The sequence below is a fragment of the Dendropsophus ebraccatus genome, chromosome 6 (genome assembly GCF_027789765.1).
Source record: "Dendropsophus ebraccatus isolate aDenEbr1 chromosome 6, aDenEbr1.pat, whole genome shotgun sequence".
Taxonomy (NCBI): domain Eukaryota; kingdom Metazoa; phylum Chordata; class Amphibia; order Anura; family Hylidae; genus Dendropsophus; species Dendropsophus ebraccatus.
Window position 1 is genome coordinate 77662770 of NC_091459.1, and position 19782 is coordinate 77682551.

Genomic DNA, 19782 nt, shown 5'->3' on the forward strand with positions numbered 1-19782 from the left:
TAACTACCTCCCCCCTCCCTCCCTGCTGTGCGACACAATATACACTGTACTACTCCTCCCATCATCTGCTCATAGTATGAGCAGATGATGGGGGAGTAGTACCAGAGCTATCCCTATCACCAGCACCCCCTGCCTCCGCTGATGCCACTCCTGCCCCCGCGTGTTGCCAACTCATTCCCTGATGTCACCCGAGCTGCCGGGGGTGACATCAGGGAACTAATCGGCAAGATGTGGGGGTGCTGGTGATGGGGATAGCCCTGGTACTACTCCCCCATCATCTGCTCATACTATGAGCAGATGATGGGAGTAGTAGTACAGTGCATATGCGGTCGGGGGGTTGGTGATGGGGATGGCCCTAGTACTATTGCCCCATAATCTGCTCATACTATGAGCAGATGATGGGAGGAGTAGTACAGTGTATATGTGTCCCACAACACTGAGCAGGGGGGGAGGTAGTTAGATGCACAGGCACCTCTCTCCCTCCCTGCTCAGTGCCCTCCAAATGTATCGATTGAATACATTTGTTGAATACTTTGGGGAGCAAGGGCACTTGCTCACCAAAGTATTCCATAAATGTATTTAATAAATAAAGCATAGTGTACATTACATTACTTTACATACACTTCCAAAGACACAATACAGTGCCATAAACTTCTACATATAGTGCGCCACCTGATGGACACTCCATAGGAATTACAATTGGTTCGTGACGTCACTTTTTTTTTTTTTTTACAGAATCTAAACCCTGCCTGATCTACTAACTTAAGGGAAATAGCACTATATGTGTATTTCCGATAATTAATGTACACAAGAAATTTGTCTAACTTTCCATGAGTAATAACATATTAAAAAATAGGATTTGGCCGGGGTTGTCCTTTAAAATCCTGCAGGCATGCAAGGTGCTGCTCACTCAAGCATGTGTCCAGACCCATTTGAAACTTACCATTGACCAACTGGATGATCCAGGGGAGGCATGGAAGGTGGTCATGTGGTCAGATGGGACCAAAATAGAGCCTTTTGGTATAAACTCCATTCATCGTGTTTGGGGGAGGAAGAAGGATGAGTACAACCCAAAGAACACAGTCCTAACTGTGAAGCATGGAGGTGGAAACATCATACTTTGGGGGTGCATTTCTGCAAAGGGGACAGGACAACAAGATTGTAGCCAACATCCTCCTTCCCTCAGTAACAGCATTGAAGATGGGTCGTGGCTTGGTCTTACAGCATAACAGTGACCCAAAACACACAAGGTCATTGAGTGGCCTAGCCAGTCTCCACACCTGAACATAATAGAAAATCTTTGGAGGGAGCTGAAACTCAATGTTGCCCAGCAACCGCCCCAGAACCGTAAAGATCTGTATGGAGGAGTGGGACAAAATCCCTGCTGCAGTGTGTGCAAACCTGATCAAGAACTACAGGAAACGTCTGATCTATGTAATTGCAAACAAAGGTTTCTGTACCAAATATTAATTTCTGTTTTTCTATTGTATCAAATACTTATTTCATGAGATAAAGAGCAAAATAATTACTTAAAAATAAAACATTGTGACTTTCTGGATTCTTTTATAGATTCTGTCTCTCACAGTTGAAAATTACTGTTAAAATTACACACCTCTGCATTCTTTGTAGGTGGGAAAACTTGCAAAATAGGCAGACTATCAAATACTTATTTTTGCCCACTGCATAAGAATCACAATATAGGAACATTTAGAAACCATAAATTGGAAGCCTTCTCCCTTTTTCAACCATTGTTCTTCTGCATCACTTTACAAGATTACCACTAGATGGCAGCAGAAAATAGAATACAGGGTGGCACAAAGTTCTAACCTCGATTTTCATAACCAAGAGAATTAAAAATTTATTAGCATATTTATCCATACACTACACATTTTCTAAGTGATCTCATTGGTTTTATTAGGTTTGCTTTGTTTTTTTCAGGCAACAGCCATTAACCAGTAATGTTAGTTTAACTACAGGTTTTTATTTTTGCACTCTCCTTTTTGAATCAGCTAGTAGATAAAAAGAGCTTTTCCAACTGAAGACTTTATGATATATATCTCCAAATATTACATTACTACATGTACATGTACATAAGAAGAATACATATGTCATTTGCTTGAAAAAGTAGTCAGTACACATTGAGTTCAGCTCTTCTAGTAAGATTTTTCTGACATTTTCTGAGGCCCTTTTAAAACAAATGATTATTGGCCATACTTGGCCAATTACTGGCTGATCCAGCCAATAATCGTTTGGTGTAATAGCTCATGTTATATGAAATGATCTCCCCACTCCTCCCGCTTGCTGTCTGTACGTGTAATAGCACAGGCAGCGAGCGCTGACTGGACAGGTCAGCCCTCGCTTCCTCCTCACATCGTGCTGTGCGATAGGGGGGGGTGAGATATCAGTGTGTTCAGGGAGAGACCTCCTCCCCACTGACAGTTAGGCCGTTCCGAACCGGGGCATCACTATTCCGGCCCTGTGTTCGGGGAGGGCCATTCTAAGAGCCATTTGGAAGGCTCCAAACACTTACTGTGGAGACATCTAGCCAGAGGATGGCCAGGTTGGTGACATCATTGCTCTAACTTGGGTTAGAGACGTCATTGCACCACGTGACTAAATGCTGAAAATGAGAAAAAGCCAGAATTGACAATAGAAGCCACATATTAAGAGACATATTGAGTATATAGCAAGACCAGTTTATTAAAAGTATGTCAAAGTAACTTGGAAGACCCCTTTAAGGTGCACAGAGCATAAAATCTGTACTTGTGATTTTTACATGCTGTAGCACAATGTATGTACTTAATTCATATTGCTTTTATAGTTCCAATGTATCAGATAATAATGGCGTTACTTTAGGAAAGTCTATCCAACTCCGGCCACCCCCTTCTATCAGAGTATTGAAGGGGCCACAGCTTTCCGCAGCTTAGTACCACTCACTTAAATGAGACTGGGCTGTAATTCCAGGCTGAGACACTATAAAATATACCAAGCTGTGCCTGGTAAACAATGAAGGGGCTGAATAGAAGAGGGTGCCAATATCCAACTATGCTTATATTTATAGTCTATCCTAAGAAAAAGCCATCCCTACCAGCCCTAGAAAACACGGAAGACAGAAAAGGAATGTACTATAAAGTTTTAACTTAATGGTTCCTTCATTTCTAAATGAATATTCATGGTGTCGATGGATCTCAGCCTGGTGACTTCCCTTGGTGGCTGAACAACATTTACTATGATTTTAGAAAGGAAATGTTACCTAGCAACATTATGGCCTGTGGTTTACATTAAACCCAATGGACTTGTACGAACCTTTGTTCAAAACAGAAAGGTTTGGATCAACTGTGACAGCGCAGTATCTGTCTATCTATCTGTCTATCTATCTGTCTATTTATCTCTATCTAAATATCTATATAAATGTATATACAGTCTCGCTATGCAGTCAGGCTTATAGATACAAGTCCAGTATTTATATATGCAGTTGTGCATGATAGTTTTATATAGTTTATGATGTATTTCCCACAGACCTACAAGACTGGAAAAAGAAAAGTAACTTTTACTGGAGAAGTCTGGAAAAATGAATAAGGGCGGGGGGGGGACATGATAAAGAACTTAGCGGTCCCTGTGTCCCCGCAGCGCCACATCACCAGGCTCGAAGGAAAGAGCAGGACACTGATTGGCCGAGCAAATTGTCCATCAGAAGAGTTATTACATAGCAGGCGGGAGAGATGAAGAATGCTGCCAGGGGGTCTGGGAGTGGGACGTAGCAATGCGGGGGCACGGGTATCGTAAGTTTAGGTTTTTTATTATCTTCCCCCCACCCTAGCTCAAAATGAATATTTTTTATTTCTTCAGACTTCTCCTTTAATAATTAAAGAGATCGTAAACCACAATCTGATACTTTTATAGTGTCAGTAAATTCTGATTTCTTTCCAGTTTGTAATATTAATATCCTTGCAGGTTATTCAACAGACCCTGAATCGTCCTCCAAGCTCTGCAGCCCAATATCTTCAGCAAATGTATGCAGCCCAACAGCAACATCTAATGCTGCAGACAGCAGCACTGCAACAGCAGCATTTGAGCAGCACGCAGCTCCAGAGTTTGGCCTCTGTTCAGCAGGTACTAACTGGGAGTTATAATGTGGATATCCAGGGCCCCCAAGCAAAATCTTTGACGTACCCTCTCAACTTTACAAGCAACGTATGTGATATAATAAAAAAAAATGCAGTCACTACACAGGGAAAATTCTTATAGTGATGTCATGGAAAGGGCATAGTACACATAATATCCTACTACTGTACAGGGATAGTAATAAACTGAAACCTCTGTGCAGGGGTCATAAAGACAGTGATGACACAGCACACAGGTAATGACCAACATTTAATAATGGTAGATATAATAGTAACAGTAATGTTATAGTTCAGGGACAGTTTACTCACACAGTGATGTCACAGTACAAACATAATAAACATTGTGTAGTCACAGAAAAGGATTTTTTGCTTCGGCTAATAAGAGTATTGAAAGAATACAGTGGATATATTGTTAAGAGCCCCCCTCTGTTCTTAAGAAGAACGCTACCACTTATAAAGATAGATAAATATGGATTATGTAGAGCGACCTTTGCAGAGAAGGTCTGAAAAGCTCTCCCATAGAAGTTAGTGGGCTTAACTCCAGTTTGTTGTTGCCTATGGAGCTTGCCATAAAGTATGTTCCTAAATGCTCTGCAGAAAAATAGAAACAGATCAGAATAAAAAAAAAATAAGTATCTTGCTCTCATTAAAGATCTAGGTGATACATTCCCTTTGATAGTGATAATGAGTAGTAAAATGTTTATATTACATACATAAGAGGCCCCTTTGGCCCTGTGTCATATGCTTTTTTTTTATCAGGAATGTTGAGTTTTTTCTTGTCCTTGTCTCTAGGCTGGTGTATCTGGCGACAGACGGCCTGTTTCCCCTTGTGCTGTTAGCCAGCAGTCCTCCATTCCTCAATCATCAGTAAGTTTTTTTTGTCAGATTGACCTTTATAGTTCTTGTCTTAGGACATAGTAATGAGAAGTAATAGGCACTTATTAAATAAATTAAAATTATGGATTAAAATTAAGGAAATTAAATATTTATACCATGCAGCCTCTTGCCTGTGATCATGAAAACATAAGAATTCAATCACTGCAGAACTGTATGAAAGATAACTACAAATATTGTGTGTGTGTGTGTGTATATATATAATATATATATATATATATATACAGTGAGTCCAAGAAGTATTTGATCCCTTGCTGATTTTCTTTGTTTGCCCACTAATAAAGACATGATCATTCTATACTTTTAATGGTAGATATATTCTAACATGGAGAGACAGAATATCAAGAAAAAAATCCAGAATATAATTTTAAAGAATATATTTTAATTAATTTGTATTTCAATGAGGAAAATAAGTATTTGATCCCTCTTGCCAAACACACTCAATACTTAGTGGCAAAGCCTTTGTTTGCAAGCACAGCGGTGAGACGTTTGTTGTAGTTAACCACAAGTTTAGCACACACACCAGGGGGAATTTTGGCCCACTCTTCTTTGCAGATTCTCTCTAAATCATGAAGGTTGGTGGGCTGTCGCTTGACAACTCTGACCTTCAGCTCCCTCCATAGATTTTCGATCGGATTGAGGTCTGGCGACTGGCTGGGCCACTCCATGACCTTAATGTGATTTTTCTTGAGGCAATCCTTTGTTGCCTTTGCTGTATGTTTAGGGTCGTTATCATGTTGGAAGACCCAACCACGGCTCATTTTCAGAACCCTGGCAGAGGGGAGGAGGTTGTCCCTCAGGATTGTGCGGTACATGGCTCCATCCATCTTCTCAGTGATGCGGTGAAGTAGCCCTGTACCCTTGGCAGAGAAACACCCCCAAAACATTATGCTTCCACCTCCATGCTTGACGGTGGGCACAGTGTTCTTAGGGTCATAGGCAGCATTTTTCTTCCTCCACACATGGCGGGTGGAGTTGAGGCCAAAAAGTTCAATTTTGGTCTCATCTGACCACAAAACCTTCTCCCAATAACTTGGTTCATCTTTCAAATGATCATTGGCATACTTGAGGCGCGCCTCGAGATGTGCTCTCTTCAGCAGGGGTACCTTTCGGGCACTGCAGGATGTGAATCCATTGTTGCGCAAAGTGTTGCCAATTGTTTGCTTGCAAACTGTGGTCCCAGCTGCCTTCAGGTCATTTGCTAACTCCTGCCGAGTGGTTGCAGGACGATTTCTGACTGTTCTCAGCATCATTGCCACCCCACGAGGCGAAATCTTCTTTGGAGCACCGGGCCGAGGTCTGTTGATTGTCATGTTATACTCTTTAAACTTTCTGATAATTGCACCAATAGTTGTTACTTTCACATCCAACACCTTACTAATCTTTTTGTAGCCCATTCCAGCTTTGTGAAGGTCAACAATTCTGACTCTGAGGTCCTGTGACAGCTCTTTGGTTTTACCCATGTTGGAGACTTGAAATCTGTGTGATCTCTCTGATTCTGTGGACAGTTGTTTTTCACACAAGTGATTAGTGAGAACAGGTGGCTTCAGGTCAGGTAACAAGTTGATTGGGAGCGTCTAACTGGTCTGTAAAAGCCAGAACTGCTAATGAATACTAAGGGATCAAATACTTATTTCACTCCATGAAATACAAATCAATTAATATATATTCCTTAGATTTATTTTCTGGATTTTCTTTTTAATATTCTGTCTCTTCATGTAAGAATACATCTACCATTAAAAGTATAGAATGATCATGTCTTTATTAGTGGGCAAACAAAGAAAATCAGCAAGGGATCAAATACTTCTTGGACTCACTGTATATATATATATATATATATATATATATATATATATATATATATACACAAAAAAAACAATGTAGCGATGAGGCGGCACTCCAGATAGAGTATGTGTTGCTTGAAAAAGTTTCATTGAGAAACTTGAAACGTTGTATTGCACATACTGGGTGAATAAATTCACCTGCTTTATTCACTATATCTGGAGTGGATGTGTGTGTGTGTGTATCTATCTCTGGAAGTGGATAGGGCAGAGTCTTACCAGCTAATACAGCAAAAAGGAGTTTTTGTTATTTATTTCTTTATTTCAAACCTTTTTAGTATTTAAAAGAAGTCTTCGATACAATGAACAGAACACATAGGGGGAGATTTATCAAATTGGTCTAAAGTAAAATTGTCGTAGTTGCCCTTAGCAACCAATCAGATTCCACTTTTCATTCCTCACAGATTCTTTGAAAAATGAAAGGTGAAATCTGATTGATTGCTAGGGGCAACTGAGCCAATTCAACTTTATACCAGTTTGATAAATCTCCCCTATAGATTATGTGCAGTTTATGACTAAATAGCACAGAAAACAAACATTTTAACAAAAGCTGCTTGGTATATACATCAGCTTTCCTGACATGTCTTTTATATATTTGCATCCACTATGACATAATTCTGGAGCGTCTTTCCTTAGATCTCTGAATTGTTCCATTCTTCCGCCATTACTCCTAAAAATGCATTGATAAATTGACATGGATGTGTCCTTACACAGGTTGACACTGTCAGCATTGATTGGACTGTGTCAAGGTACGATGTCACGGAAAACTGCACAAATATGCTGTTTGGTGAAGTTTTGTAATTCATTGCTAATGGCCTCACAATATTATTTAGTGTTGCTAATTTTGTTGTTTACTTGCAAAATCATGATTTTACAAATGTTCTCACAAACGGTGCTACAGTAAGTTAGAAAACTATACCAAACAGTATTTTTCTGTCCTGTGTATTGACTGCATAGCACCCTCTTTTAGTAGGCATTGAGGCACAAAGGCACAAACTTTGCACAGATCAATAGTACAGGTTAATATAAAAAGCTTTGCTATATATCCTATCAGACAAAATGCCTCTTTCTCCTATTATCAATCATCTTCTTTCCCCCTCCATGCTAAACTGTTATCCAGCTTAGCAATGTTGTTTACATGTTATGACTTGTAACTACTGTGTTTTCTTGAAAATATGACCTACCCTGAAAATCAAACCTAGCTTTCATTTAGCAGACTTTTTGAAGTAGGTTTGATATATAAGCCAAGCCCTATTTAAAAAATAAGCCCTAGCTACAGTCGGCTGTCCAGATCCCTGACACTGGGTGGCTGAGCAGCCAATCATTGGCAGATTTGTTATGCTCTGCCCCCACTTGCTCAACACAAGCTGCAGGGGAGGCAGGAGTGGTAAGAAGATGCACAATAGGGGGCATAGATTACTTGGGCCAAATACACAGAGGGGAGGGAGATATACAAGATAAATGATGACTAGAGATGAGTAAACCTCAACAATGCTCAGGTTAGTCTAAACCTGAGCATGCGGCATTTGATTACCAGTGGCTGAAGAAGTTGGATGCATTCCATGCATGTCATAAGCTGTATCCATGTTTTCCAGGACTCCCTAGGGCTGCATCCAACTTCTTCAGCCACCAGTATGCACTCATCTATAACAATCACCAAATATGGTTTTGCCCCTTGGCCCTCACACGCACTAGCTTAAAAGTCACTTGAAATGATATTTATTCTTCAACTTTGACTCTATATGTTTACACATATTCATGGAGCCCGTCCCCCGGCCTCCTGGCGCGTCATCTATACCTTCCTGGTTCTGGTGTAGTGCACGCACGCACGCTCCCGTGGTGTGATTCGCGCATGCTCCGTAGTGCGTCAGAGCCATTGAGGGCATAGGCTTTAGTGCCCTGACGCACTAGGGCGCATGTGCGAATCACGCCACGGGAGCATGCACGCACTACACAGGAACCAGGAAGCTACAGATGACGCGCCAGGAGGCCGGGGAACGGGCTCCATGAATATTCAATACCAGCTGGGAGGAGGTAGTGGTGAGGCGGGCCAAAGTGCGCCACGAAGTTATCACCACTCTCCCTCTTTGACAGTTATGAAGATAAATTACAGAAAGTACACGACCGATCGGGAAAATAGAGGTATGAGACGGCACTAGATAACACAGACCTTCCTTACAGTGCTGAGGCTCTGATCTACCCTAGTCACTCTGCTTACTTTCCTAATAATGCGCTCTCCTGGCTATAATGATGATTATCTGAACCCACTCACTGCAGACAATCACTAAGGGTACACTGTGTTCAGAATATCATCAGTAGAGATGGGAGAGCATGTCACAAGTGAAAGTAATCAGAGGTGCCAATACTGACCGAGGTGAGTATAAGATATCTTAATATTTTATACCCCTAGCAGGTCACCATTCATCAAAACTTTTAACATTACATTCAAAATATATTCTTTGTTTCTCCATTTTTTTTTTTGTTGTCTCATAGTTTTTAACTTACTTTATATTTTTTTCAATTAAGCTTAATCTCTCCACTTCCCCTCCTCCAACTCAAATTGTAAGTCGATCACAAACATCCAGCACAACAAGCAGCAGTATTACACAGAAAACAATGTTACTTGGAAGTACTTCTCCATCTCTGAGTGCAAGCCAGGCTCAGATGTATCTACGAGCCCAGATGGTGAGATGTTATATTTTTCTTCAGTTTGTGGTTATTTTTATCTTTGCTTGGTGGATTATTATTATTTTTTTTAAGTGAACCCTAAAAGCCGTATTACATATTACAATATTGAGGGAGAAGCGAGTGCCGATCTATCAGGTCAGCGCTCGCTTACCCCTCGTTCTCTGCACGCTGTCTGTGCTAATACATGCACAGACAGCCAGCGTGGAGCAAAAGGAGGAGCTGCTCAGATAATCCTTAGATCGTCCGGACGGTCCATTGAAGGCAACAGACCGCTCTTGTTTTACGGAGCGATGAGCAGCAGACCGTTGCTGCCATGATAGTTACATTTCAAAATGTATAAAGACCACGATCGCCTGACATTGTGCATGTCAGCTGATTGTGGTCTTTTAACATGCGCTATTAAACCAAACGATAATCAGCCAAGTGCGGACAATAATTGTTTGGTGTAATAGGTGAAGCGAGCAGACTGGATGAAATTTTTTTTTAAATTGCCTCCCCACCACAGACTCGAACAATTGCTAACCAGTGATAATTGCTTTCCCATGGTGCTGCGTAATTCTGGCACTCTGATGCCGTTTGAATCCCACTGACGCCTTTGTCACGTTTCTTCTGACCCCTCTTCTTTCCCTATGGTTTTTGAAGACCGGAAGTCAGAGTCTTCAATGCATCTGTATCAAGAGGGCATTGTGTTGAAAGAGGATTAGGATGGATGTGTTGATGATGATGAAACCTTAATGCACCCTCCACCCTGCCTCACGGTTGGGATGAAACTTTCAAGCTGGTGTTCTAAAGTGCTTCTAGTTATCCATCCAAAACAAGTAGTTAGGTTATGAAAACTATTTTATTCTATCTATTCACCTCCAAACTATTTTTTTAGATAAGCATAGCAACCTATTTTTTTAGACCTGCTTTATGAAAGTAAAGGTTTATTGGTGTAAAAATTATTGACAGTCTCTTTGTTGTCTGTCAATAGCTTATTTTTACTCCAGCCGCCACTGTTGCCACTGTGCAGTCTGACATTCCAATGATTTCGTCATCTGCATCTTCAACCTCCAGTCAGTCATCTGCCACTCAGGTAAGTGTAAGCTAAATGCATCCAGTTTTCCAGGCAGAATATACTGATGAGCTATCCACAGAAATGATGTAAATTTAAAACACAAAGGCAAAATCTATTTTTTTTTCATTATCCTACCCCAAAATAAGAGTTAACAATAATTGTTTGAATCCCAGAATGGGTGCTATTAAAAAGCATAGCTTGTCCCATAAAACACCTACTAAGCCAATTAAGAAAAACAAAATTAGTAAAAAAATATATAAATATTTTGACCGCCATGGGGCGGTCAATGTATTACAACACTAAGTGATAGGATATATCATTACACCACATTAGTGCTTTAAAGGGAACCAGTCGATTGTGCTGATATGGTTCCCTCAAGCACTGTATAGAGCTATTCTACAGCTCGCAACACTTTCTGGTTGCAGCTGCAGCAGTAGCTTTAATAGGCAGAAAAACATGTATTATTCTGCTGCGCAAGACAGGGAGAGGGGCTCCAAGTAGTCATCTTGGTGGGGAGTCACCCTGGTCTAGTTACCGCTTTCTGCCTATCAGCGCACAGTGCAGGGATGATTGACAGGCACGGAGGCTACTAACACTGGTGCTGATTGGTTCCCTTTAAGATGAAGTGACCATAGCATCTCCTCCATTGTATTCCTGCACACCAATGTTTCTGGTCACCTTGTGGAAGGAACACCAACATGGCCCTTTTCACTTGAACAACACCAGGTCTACAATGACATGCTATAACATAACAAATAAGATGGGAATACCCCTTCATTCATATGTCAGATACTGTAAAATGCTTAGTGGTGTTTGTATAAACTGTTTTAATGAACATGCATATTTTATTTTATTAGTTGACATAAAGGATAACTTTCTCATATTTACTGTATGTTTTTATTTAGGTTCAAAATTTAACACTGCGGAGCCCACCAATATTGGAAATCTCTTGCCCTCAAAATAGTCCTCCAAAAATAAATAACCATGACCAGCCCCTCGCTATGTGTCACAAAACCACCGTCACCAGTTCTAAAACCATACACACTGACTCCTATGAGGCAAGCCGTAAAGGAGAGAGCCCTGGATCGGAGTCCCGCTGTACAGCTGTAACACGTACGGCAAGTTTACATCAGCTGCTTGCACCAGGCATGTTTTAGTATTAACATTTTTTATCATGTTCTTTGATTGTGAAACAAGAACAGTGTGAGTGTTTCTCAATGTAATGCAAAGGGTACAGTAACACTAGGGGCCTTTTATTGGCCTTTGACATACTGAAGGGTGTTCAGACCATGTTCTCTTCTAGCTCTGTGCTGTGTGACCAAAACAGACTGCTAATGTATGACTGTGGTGCGTGCAGAGTAGGGAGAGAAGCGCTGAACTGTGCATCTTTTTTCCCCTCACTCATTCTAGGGATTGTACAGAGTTTGAACACTCAGATCACGACCAGTCAAAACTTTGTTAGTAAACCTAGGTTACAAAGACTACCATAAGAAAAAGTGGTAACAAACATTATTGTAAGCTATATCGAGAAGTAGGTGGACACTATAGGAAGAAGGAAAGAAAACAGAGAAAGTGCAATTAAACAGAAGTCATTAGGGGCATGTATGAACAAAAATAAGGCATTAAAGGGAACCTGCCACCTTAAAAATGCTATGTAATTTATCAGCATTGTGTTATAGAGCAGGAGGAGGTGAGCAGATTGATATATATCTTTGTGGAAAAAATATTCAGCAGAACCTGTAACTTTATTATTAAAATACCTGCTCATTCTGAGTTAAGGAATCCGGCGAACAGTGTCACTCAATGATAGGACCTCCCACTGGATGCCTAAGCATGGAAAGATCAGAGATTTGGGGTTCCACGGTAATTAAAGTGACACTGTCACCTTCTTTTTGCATTATGACTTCTCAGGTGTAAAGGGTAAATTTAGCCGTTTTCATGTCCTATTTTATATCATACGTCATGGTGCTTGTTCCAGTAAAAAGTGATCTTTTATTATCTGCGGATTGTGCTATCTGGGCAAGGCTTCACGGCTGCAGCACCGCTTAGCCCCGCCCACAATGCCATCGTAGGCACCATCCTGTGACGTCATCGGCGCATAGGCTCCGTCCCTCAGCGACCATTGGTATGGCCCAACCTGGAGGGGTGGGGCCTAGACCTTTAGGCTGGCCTGTGCCAGTGGCAGTCGATGGGTGGGGCCTATTCACTGATGATGTCACGGGGCGGGGCCAACGGTGGTGTTGTGGCCATGGCTAAGTGGTGCTGCGGCCTTGAAGCCCCACCCAGATAGCTTAATCTGCAGATGATAAAAGATCACTTTTTACTGGAACAAGCACCATGATGTATGATATAAAATATGTCTGAAATATGTATAAAAGTATGAAAACTGCTAAATTTACCCTTTACACCTGTGTAGAGATGTCATAATGCAAAATGGGGGTGACAGTGTCACTTTAAGCCCCACCCCTACAACCTTGTCCCCCTACAATAACATGCATTTTTGAGGAGAGAGACCACAAAGAGATCCTTTTTATGGTAGGATATGAAATGTCCACAACATGAGGAGCTGCTGAGAACTCCTGCTGAGAATGGTACTGAGAACTCCTTATGAGGAAAGGGGGTGACAATATCACTTGAAGGCTAGGTTTACATATATCTGCCAGTCCGGCATCCTCCTTTTGTGACAACTGATGGCAGAAATGCATCAGTTGTCCTATCCTTTTTTTACATTAAACATCAGGCCGGATGGCAGAACGCTGCAAGCAGTTTTCTGATGTGCGGCATGTCCGGCGATTTGGCTGCACTGTTAACATGCAGAATGCTTAAAACTGTCCCATTGAAATGAATGGGATCAGGTCAAAGATCCATTTCCCACTGGCGCTTTTCCGTTTTCCTCTGGCAACGGAGGGAAATGCCGTCAGGTGAATGTAAACTCGGACTAAGATAAACTTGGTCAGGACTTTCCCTGTACTAAAGAGTGTAATCCAGTAGCAGCGCAGATATCCTCAGGATAAGACATCAATGTCAGATTAGCAGGGTTCTGATGCCCAGCACCCCTACGATTACCTGTTCAGAAGAGCCATGGCCCTAGCATATGAATAGGGGTGAAATCAGTTGGCTCCATTCATTGTGTAGTGATGGCAGCAGATTACTGCAGTGCAGCTTATCTTTACTTCAATAGAAACTGAAATGCAATAGCCCAGCACAGCCACTAATATGAACGGACTCATCTGCTTCCAGTCACATTCCTTGTGTATATGCTGGGGCTGTGGCTCTGCCTGACAGTCGATTAGAGGTTGCGTCGGCTGTGGGATTGATAAATGTGCCCTTTGTGAGTGTTAAGCATTTTTGGCACAGGGAGCTGACCGTTCCTTCTCACCTAAGGAAAAGAAGGCTATCAAAATGTCTGCCCATTATTAGTATTTATTTTAAAATGGAAGAGCTCTATACAGTCTATTCTGCTACTATAGAGAATAATAAATATTTTTATTCCAGCTGCATCAGGTATCAGCCGCTTGAACATAAATCTATATCCTGGTCATCTAGAGGTTAATGACACTGGCACATTTGGACTGATAATAGACTATTTTGCTGGATGCTTTCCATTATTGTTAGAAGAATCCAGATTCCTGCTACTGTCGTCAGTGTCCACAGCCCAGAGGGAATATTTTTCCACCTTGTTGGGTTTATTGACTGCTACGCAGTTTCCAGTGAGATAAATACCACATGTCCTATAAGATCCATTAGTTCTAGTAAAAAGCTGCTATGAAACTATGTCTTGTGGTATAACACAGAAATGTTGTGTTCACAGTTTTCGTTTGAGTTACTTAGTGTACTTTGTCATTTCTTTTCACAGTATCATATTCGTCAGTCCCTCCACATTCTTTGGTTAAACACCCAACAATCCAACTTCACCCAGATCCACCAAAGCTGCCACATCATCAAATGATATTACAACAGCAACAGCAGATACAGCATCGGCATCAGATCCAAACTATTACCTTACACAACCCAGCCTTAGAGTCCCCATCTGCCCAGCAATGTGTGCCAATCCAGAGCCCGGCATTCCTTTCCCTTCCCAGCAGCGCTCATTCACACCACAGTACTCCAGCCCCTACACCACCTCCTCCATCTCCAACTTATGTAAACTCTGCTCAGCAGTCTGTAGTTGTGTCACCTTCTCCAGCACAGTCCCCATGTCAGTCTCCAACTATAATTATTCACCCACAAGCCCTTCTTCATTCTCAGCCTCCTCTGCTGGTGCAGTCGCCACTTTCATCCAGAGAAAATACACAGTTGCACAGCACATTGCATCCATCGCCACATGTTGTTATTCCATCTCACCCTTCATCTACAGCAACCCCAGGAAACCATAGTGGGTCATCACATCAACAGGCAATGGGGTCCGCTGCACAGCAGTTAATGTCTCCTATAGACTCAGCACAGTCAACACTCCAGTCCTTGCCACCACCAATGACATCCTCCCCAAATTTGCCTGTATCTCCGCCTTCACATCTTCAGTCACTGCCTCTACAGTCCATGCAGACTATATCTGTACAGCCAGAAATCTTAACACCTGGCCAGGTTCTGATGCAGAATGCATTACTAACAGAAGAAGAGCTTCCTGCTGCAGAAGCACTTGTTCAGCTGCCTTTCCAGACACTTCCTCCGCCTCAGACAGTTGCAGTAAACCTGCACATGCCACCAGCACAAGTGGAGCCACCAGTGGTAAGCTACTAGTATGCCGCATATACTGTGAAAATATTGAAAATCAACCATTCACTTGCGTAGTAGGTAATCTCATGATACGGTGCTTCACAGTCCCAGACTGGTGTAGCGGGAACTTTGTAATTTATTGGATTTGTAAATTAGTTGGCTTGGTGTACTGGAGACAACTGCCCTTGGTGCACCAGCCCTTCCCCATAATGAATATTCTTCCGAGCAGAGCACCGCCCCAATATTTGTTAAAAAGGCCACGGCAGATTGGTGCAGTAGTCACGTCCCCAGTGCACCAGACAGCGTTATTTACATATCTAATAAAGCACAAAGTTCATGAAAATGGCACTGAGGATCAAGGTAAGAAGATGTCTTTTGTCCTCAGCTCCCTGTGCGCTATAAGGAATTGACAAGTTAGATGCTTCCGACCTTCTGATAGCTTCCCTTTAATCAATTGTGCTTTATATCTGTAGAGATGCAGGACGTTGCAAAAGTTGTAGGCAGGTGTGGGGAAAAAAATGCTACAAAATTAGACAGATCTCAATAGGAAGCAATTTTATTGGCTCCAGATGTTTATTCTGCTGTAGGACATTGACCCCAACATACAGCTAATGGTATTAAGAACCATTGTTCACTTAAAGAAGAACAAGGAGTCCTGGAAGTGATGATATGGCCCCCGTAGAGCCCTGATATCTGCATCATCATCAAGTGTGTCTGGGAATACATGAAGAGACAGATGGTTTTGAGCAAGCATATGTCTATAGATGTACATTTGCCTTTGGTGGACAAGGTCGGTCTATGTACAGTTAAAGGGGTATTCCAGGAAAAACTCACTATTGCCCTATCCACATCATAGGGGAAAAGTAGGAGGTCGCGGGGGGTCCAACCTCTGAACCCCCCACCGATCTCCGTATCGGGCCCCGTTCAGAGGTGGGACCCTCCCCAATCTCCTACTTTTCCCCCTCTCCTGTGGAAAGGGGAAAAATTTAGGTTTTCCTGGATTACTCCGTTAACTTCTACATTACAAACTGAATGCACTTTTGCAGTAGATAGAGAAGGATGACGTTGCGGCACTCACTTGAAGTATAAAGCAGTCTTTATTAATCGCTGGACATCATACAAAATAACCCCATGTGCTCAAAGTAGGTTACATGGCAAGTACAGGTACACTCCACTTAAAGCGACGGCCGTTTCGCGGTCATACGCATCAACAGGCTTAGTGGTACGTCATAACGTTCTAACGTACTCATTAAATAGTCTGAGACGTAAGATGTTACTGCCAAAATGTTGCAACCATTTAAAGTGACATAACACCATTAAAATAATTACAAATATAAAAGCATATTATGTGAATATAAATTATAAAAACACACTAAGATCGTTACGGTCATTTAGACCTAATGGTCCAAGTGCCTCGGTCTGGATAATCCAGCGAGCCTCTCTTTGCAGCAACATTCGCTGACTGTTTCCCCCTCTTCTGGGTAGCTCTACCTGTTCCAGACCTGCAAAGCGCAAGACATCTGCATTACCACTGTGGGTGCTGTTGACATGTTCTATTAACCTCGGAGACCCTACTCCTGTTCGGATAGATCTACGGTGTTCTCTGAATCTTACATACAGACACCTGATGGTTTTTCCTATATAGAACATGCCACATGGGCACATAATCACATAAACGATGTATGTACTTCTACATGTCATAAATTGTTTTATTGTATGTTCGTGCCCTCCTATGCGGATAAAATTTAGAGCACATGTTGTAACAACAAAAGTTACAGTGCCCGCACTTATGATTACCATTTGGAGCAACTCTTTTTAACCAGTTAGGGGATGCGGATTGCACTGTACTGCTTGTCAGATTATCTGCTAATGTTTTACCCCTACGATAAGAGAGGAGCGGCTTCCGAATGGCGACATCTCTTAAATCCTGGTCTGACTCGATTAGATACCAATGCCTATTTATAGCCGTTTTTATTTTAGCATCCATATTGGAATGCTTAAAAGAGAAATTAAATCTTTTCTCGTTATTTCTTATGGCTACATTCACATTAGAGTCATTCGCTTTTTTTCTAGTATCCTTTAAAACACTCCAAGGATATCCTCTTTCTCTAAGTCTATTATCTAAATCATCAACTTGTTTTATGTACGTATCATATTTTTTATTTACTCTTTTAAGGCGCATGTACTGACCATAAGGAACTGCTTTTTTTACATGATCAGGGTGGAAGCTCCGGTAGTGGAGTAAGGCATTGGTGGCCGTGGGTTTACGATAACCTTCAGTCATAATTACGTCATTCTCCACCAATACCTTAACGTCAAGAAATTCCAGAGTTAGACCTCCCACTTTGTATGTAAAATACATATTCATAGAATTATAATCGTTAAGATGCTGCACAAACTCACTAAATTCTTTTTCCGATCCTCCCCATATAACAAATACATCGTCCACGAATGTGGTATGTGGTATGATCTGATGTACTTGGCATATGGATTTGTTGTAGAATAGATATACATTTTTTCAAAATAGGCTAGGAAAATATTAGCGTAGGTACAAGATACAGGAGTGCCCTTCGCTGTACCAGTGTTCTGAATGTACCAGCGACTATCAAACATGAATGCATTATTTTTTAGAATGAGTTCAAGTGCATCACATATGAAGTCCCGGTACATATCAGATTTATCGGTAGCAGCGAGGGCACTCCTGACAGCCTGGATACCTGCTTCATGGGGGATCCTGGTGAATAAACTTTCCACATCTATAGAACAAAAAATATCCCCTGCTTGCCATTCCTGATTTTGGATGATGTTTAGGAATTCATTAGTATCCTTTATGTGGGTAGGAGCGGTTAATAATAGTGGTCTCAAAGCCCAGTCAATGAATTTTGAGAGGGGTTCTAAGGCAGATCCGATCCCCGCTACGATGGGGCGGCCTGGTGGGTGGCTTAAGTTCTTATGCACTTTTGGTAAAAAATGCCATATCGGCTTTATAGGGAAATCATATTTAAGTCTTCTAGCTGTTTTTTCAGATATAACATTCCTCTCCACGTTACGGGTAAGTAGTGATGTTAATTTACGTTGAATTTTATTAGTGGGGTCTTCAATTAGTCTAGTGTACACCCTATCATCACTTAGTTATCTATTGGCTTCAGACATGTAATATTCGCGGGTCATCAGGACTATATTACCGCCTTTATCGGCTCTTTTTATAGTCAAGTCTCTCCTTGATCTCAGCCAATTCATTGCACGACGCTCTTTATCGGTGAGATTAGCAGGAGGCCTAGGATACAAGAGAGACTTGACGTCCTGCATGACCGCTTTTGTGAACAAGTCTAAAGCTCCACCTGTTGGAATAGGGGGAGAAAAAAACAGATTTTACACCACCAGAAAAATGTTCATAGTCATTACATACGATGTTATTAGATTCATCACCTGCCAGTGTCCGCAGTATATCCACTATGTCTCGATCTATCTGATCCATCTCAACAAACGGATTTACAGTATCATTATCTATCATACATGGTGTATCGCCCTCTTTTTCTATAACCTCTGCTATCACATGCTGTTTATGATATTTATGCAAATTCATCCTGCGTATTGACTTATATAAGTCCACTTCAAAGTCCACAATACTAAAGTTTTCCGTAACACAATAATTCAGTCCCTTTTTTAGGAGGCTAATACAGTCATTATCCAAGTTAATGTCAGTGAGGTTTATGACGTTGTTCACATTGTTACCTGTTTCCCCTATTGTCTCCACGATACCCTCTTTCTTTTCTGATTCCGCCAATAGCCCCTTCCTCTTCTTACATCGTCCCCTCCTGGTGGATCTCCTAAAGGGGCGGGACGGTTACTGGGGGCTGTTGCAGGTGGTTCTTGTTGTAGAAATCCGGGTCTATCCTCTGACCCGCTGGAATCAGAATCGGTAGTCCAATAGTCAGTATAGTTCTTTTTTATGTTTCTGGTTTTTTTAGCTTTCCTTTGATTCCATGTGAAAATCCTTTTATTGTCATAGTCCATTTTGTCCCTTAAGAACTTGTCCCTTTTTTGATTTTTTATATCTGTTTGGATAATCACTAGTCTCTTTTCCATAGTAGAGAAAAAGGTATTCGCTTGCTCATCCGTAAGACGTGCTTTTAGTTCCAATTTGGCCTTAATTAGGTCAGCATTAGTTTTTTCATATTCCTGTACATTACGATTTAATATAAGTTGCATGATTTTAATGGAGTGTTCATGATGCAACGTGCTCCATTGCTCCAGGAATGTTGGATCATCCTGGTACTGTGCGGGGTCTTTAAACATTCTTAGGCCCCTCGGGACTCTGCCACTTTCATTATATGAACGGAGTGAATTTATGGTCCAGAATAAACGAATCTCCTTTTCAGCCAGGACATTCACTCTGTGCTCTAAAGTCTTATTGCTTAGCACTTGGAATTCTTCCTTTACATTCACTGACGTAAAGAAT

The 19782-nt window shown here is 41.5% G+C and overlaps 1 protein-coding gene across 9 annotated transcripts in view; it reads left to right on the top strand.

Moving 5' to 3' along the window:
• PHC3 (polyhomeotic homolog 3) overlaps positions 1–19782 on the top strand; it is a 90119-nt gene that overhangs the window by 43416 nt on the left and 26921 nt on the right. For all 9 annotated transcript variants that reach the window (XM_069975213.1, XM_069975210.1, XM_069975209.1 and 6 more), the window contains exons 3-8: positions 3955–4113; positions 4917–4991; positions 9386–9544; positions 10521–10622; positions 11510–11750; positions 14461–15332. In XM_069975213.1, the coding sequence (XP_069831314.1) occupies positions 3955–4113; positions 4917–4991; positions 9386–9544; positions 10521–10622; positions 11510–11750; positions 14461–15332 (1608 nt within the window). The remainder of the gene's footprint in view (positions 1–3954; positions 4114–4916; positions 4992–9385; positions 9545–10520; positions 10623–11509; positions 11751–14460; positions 15333–19782) is intronic.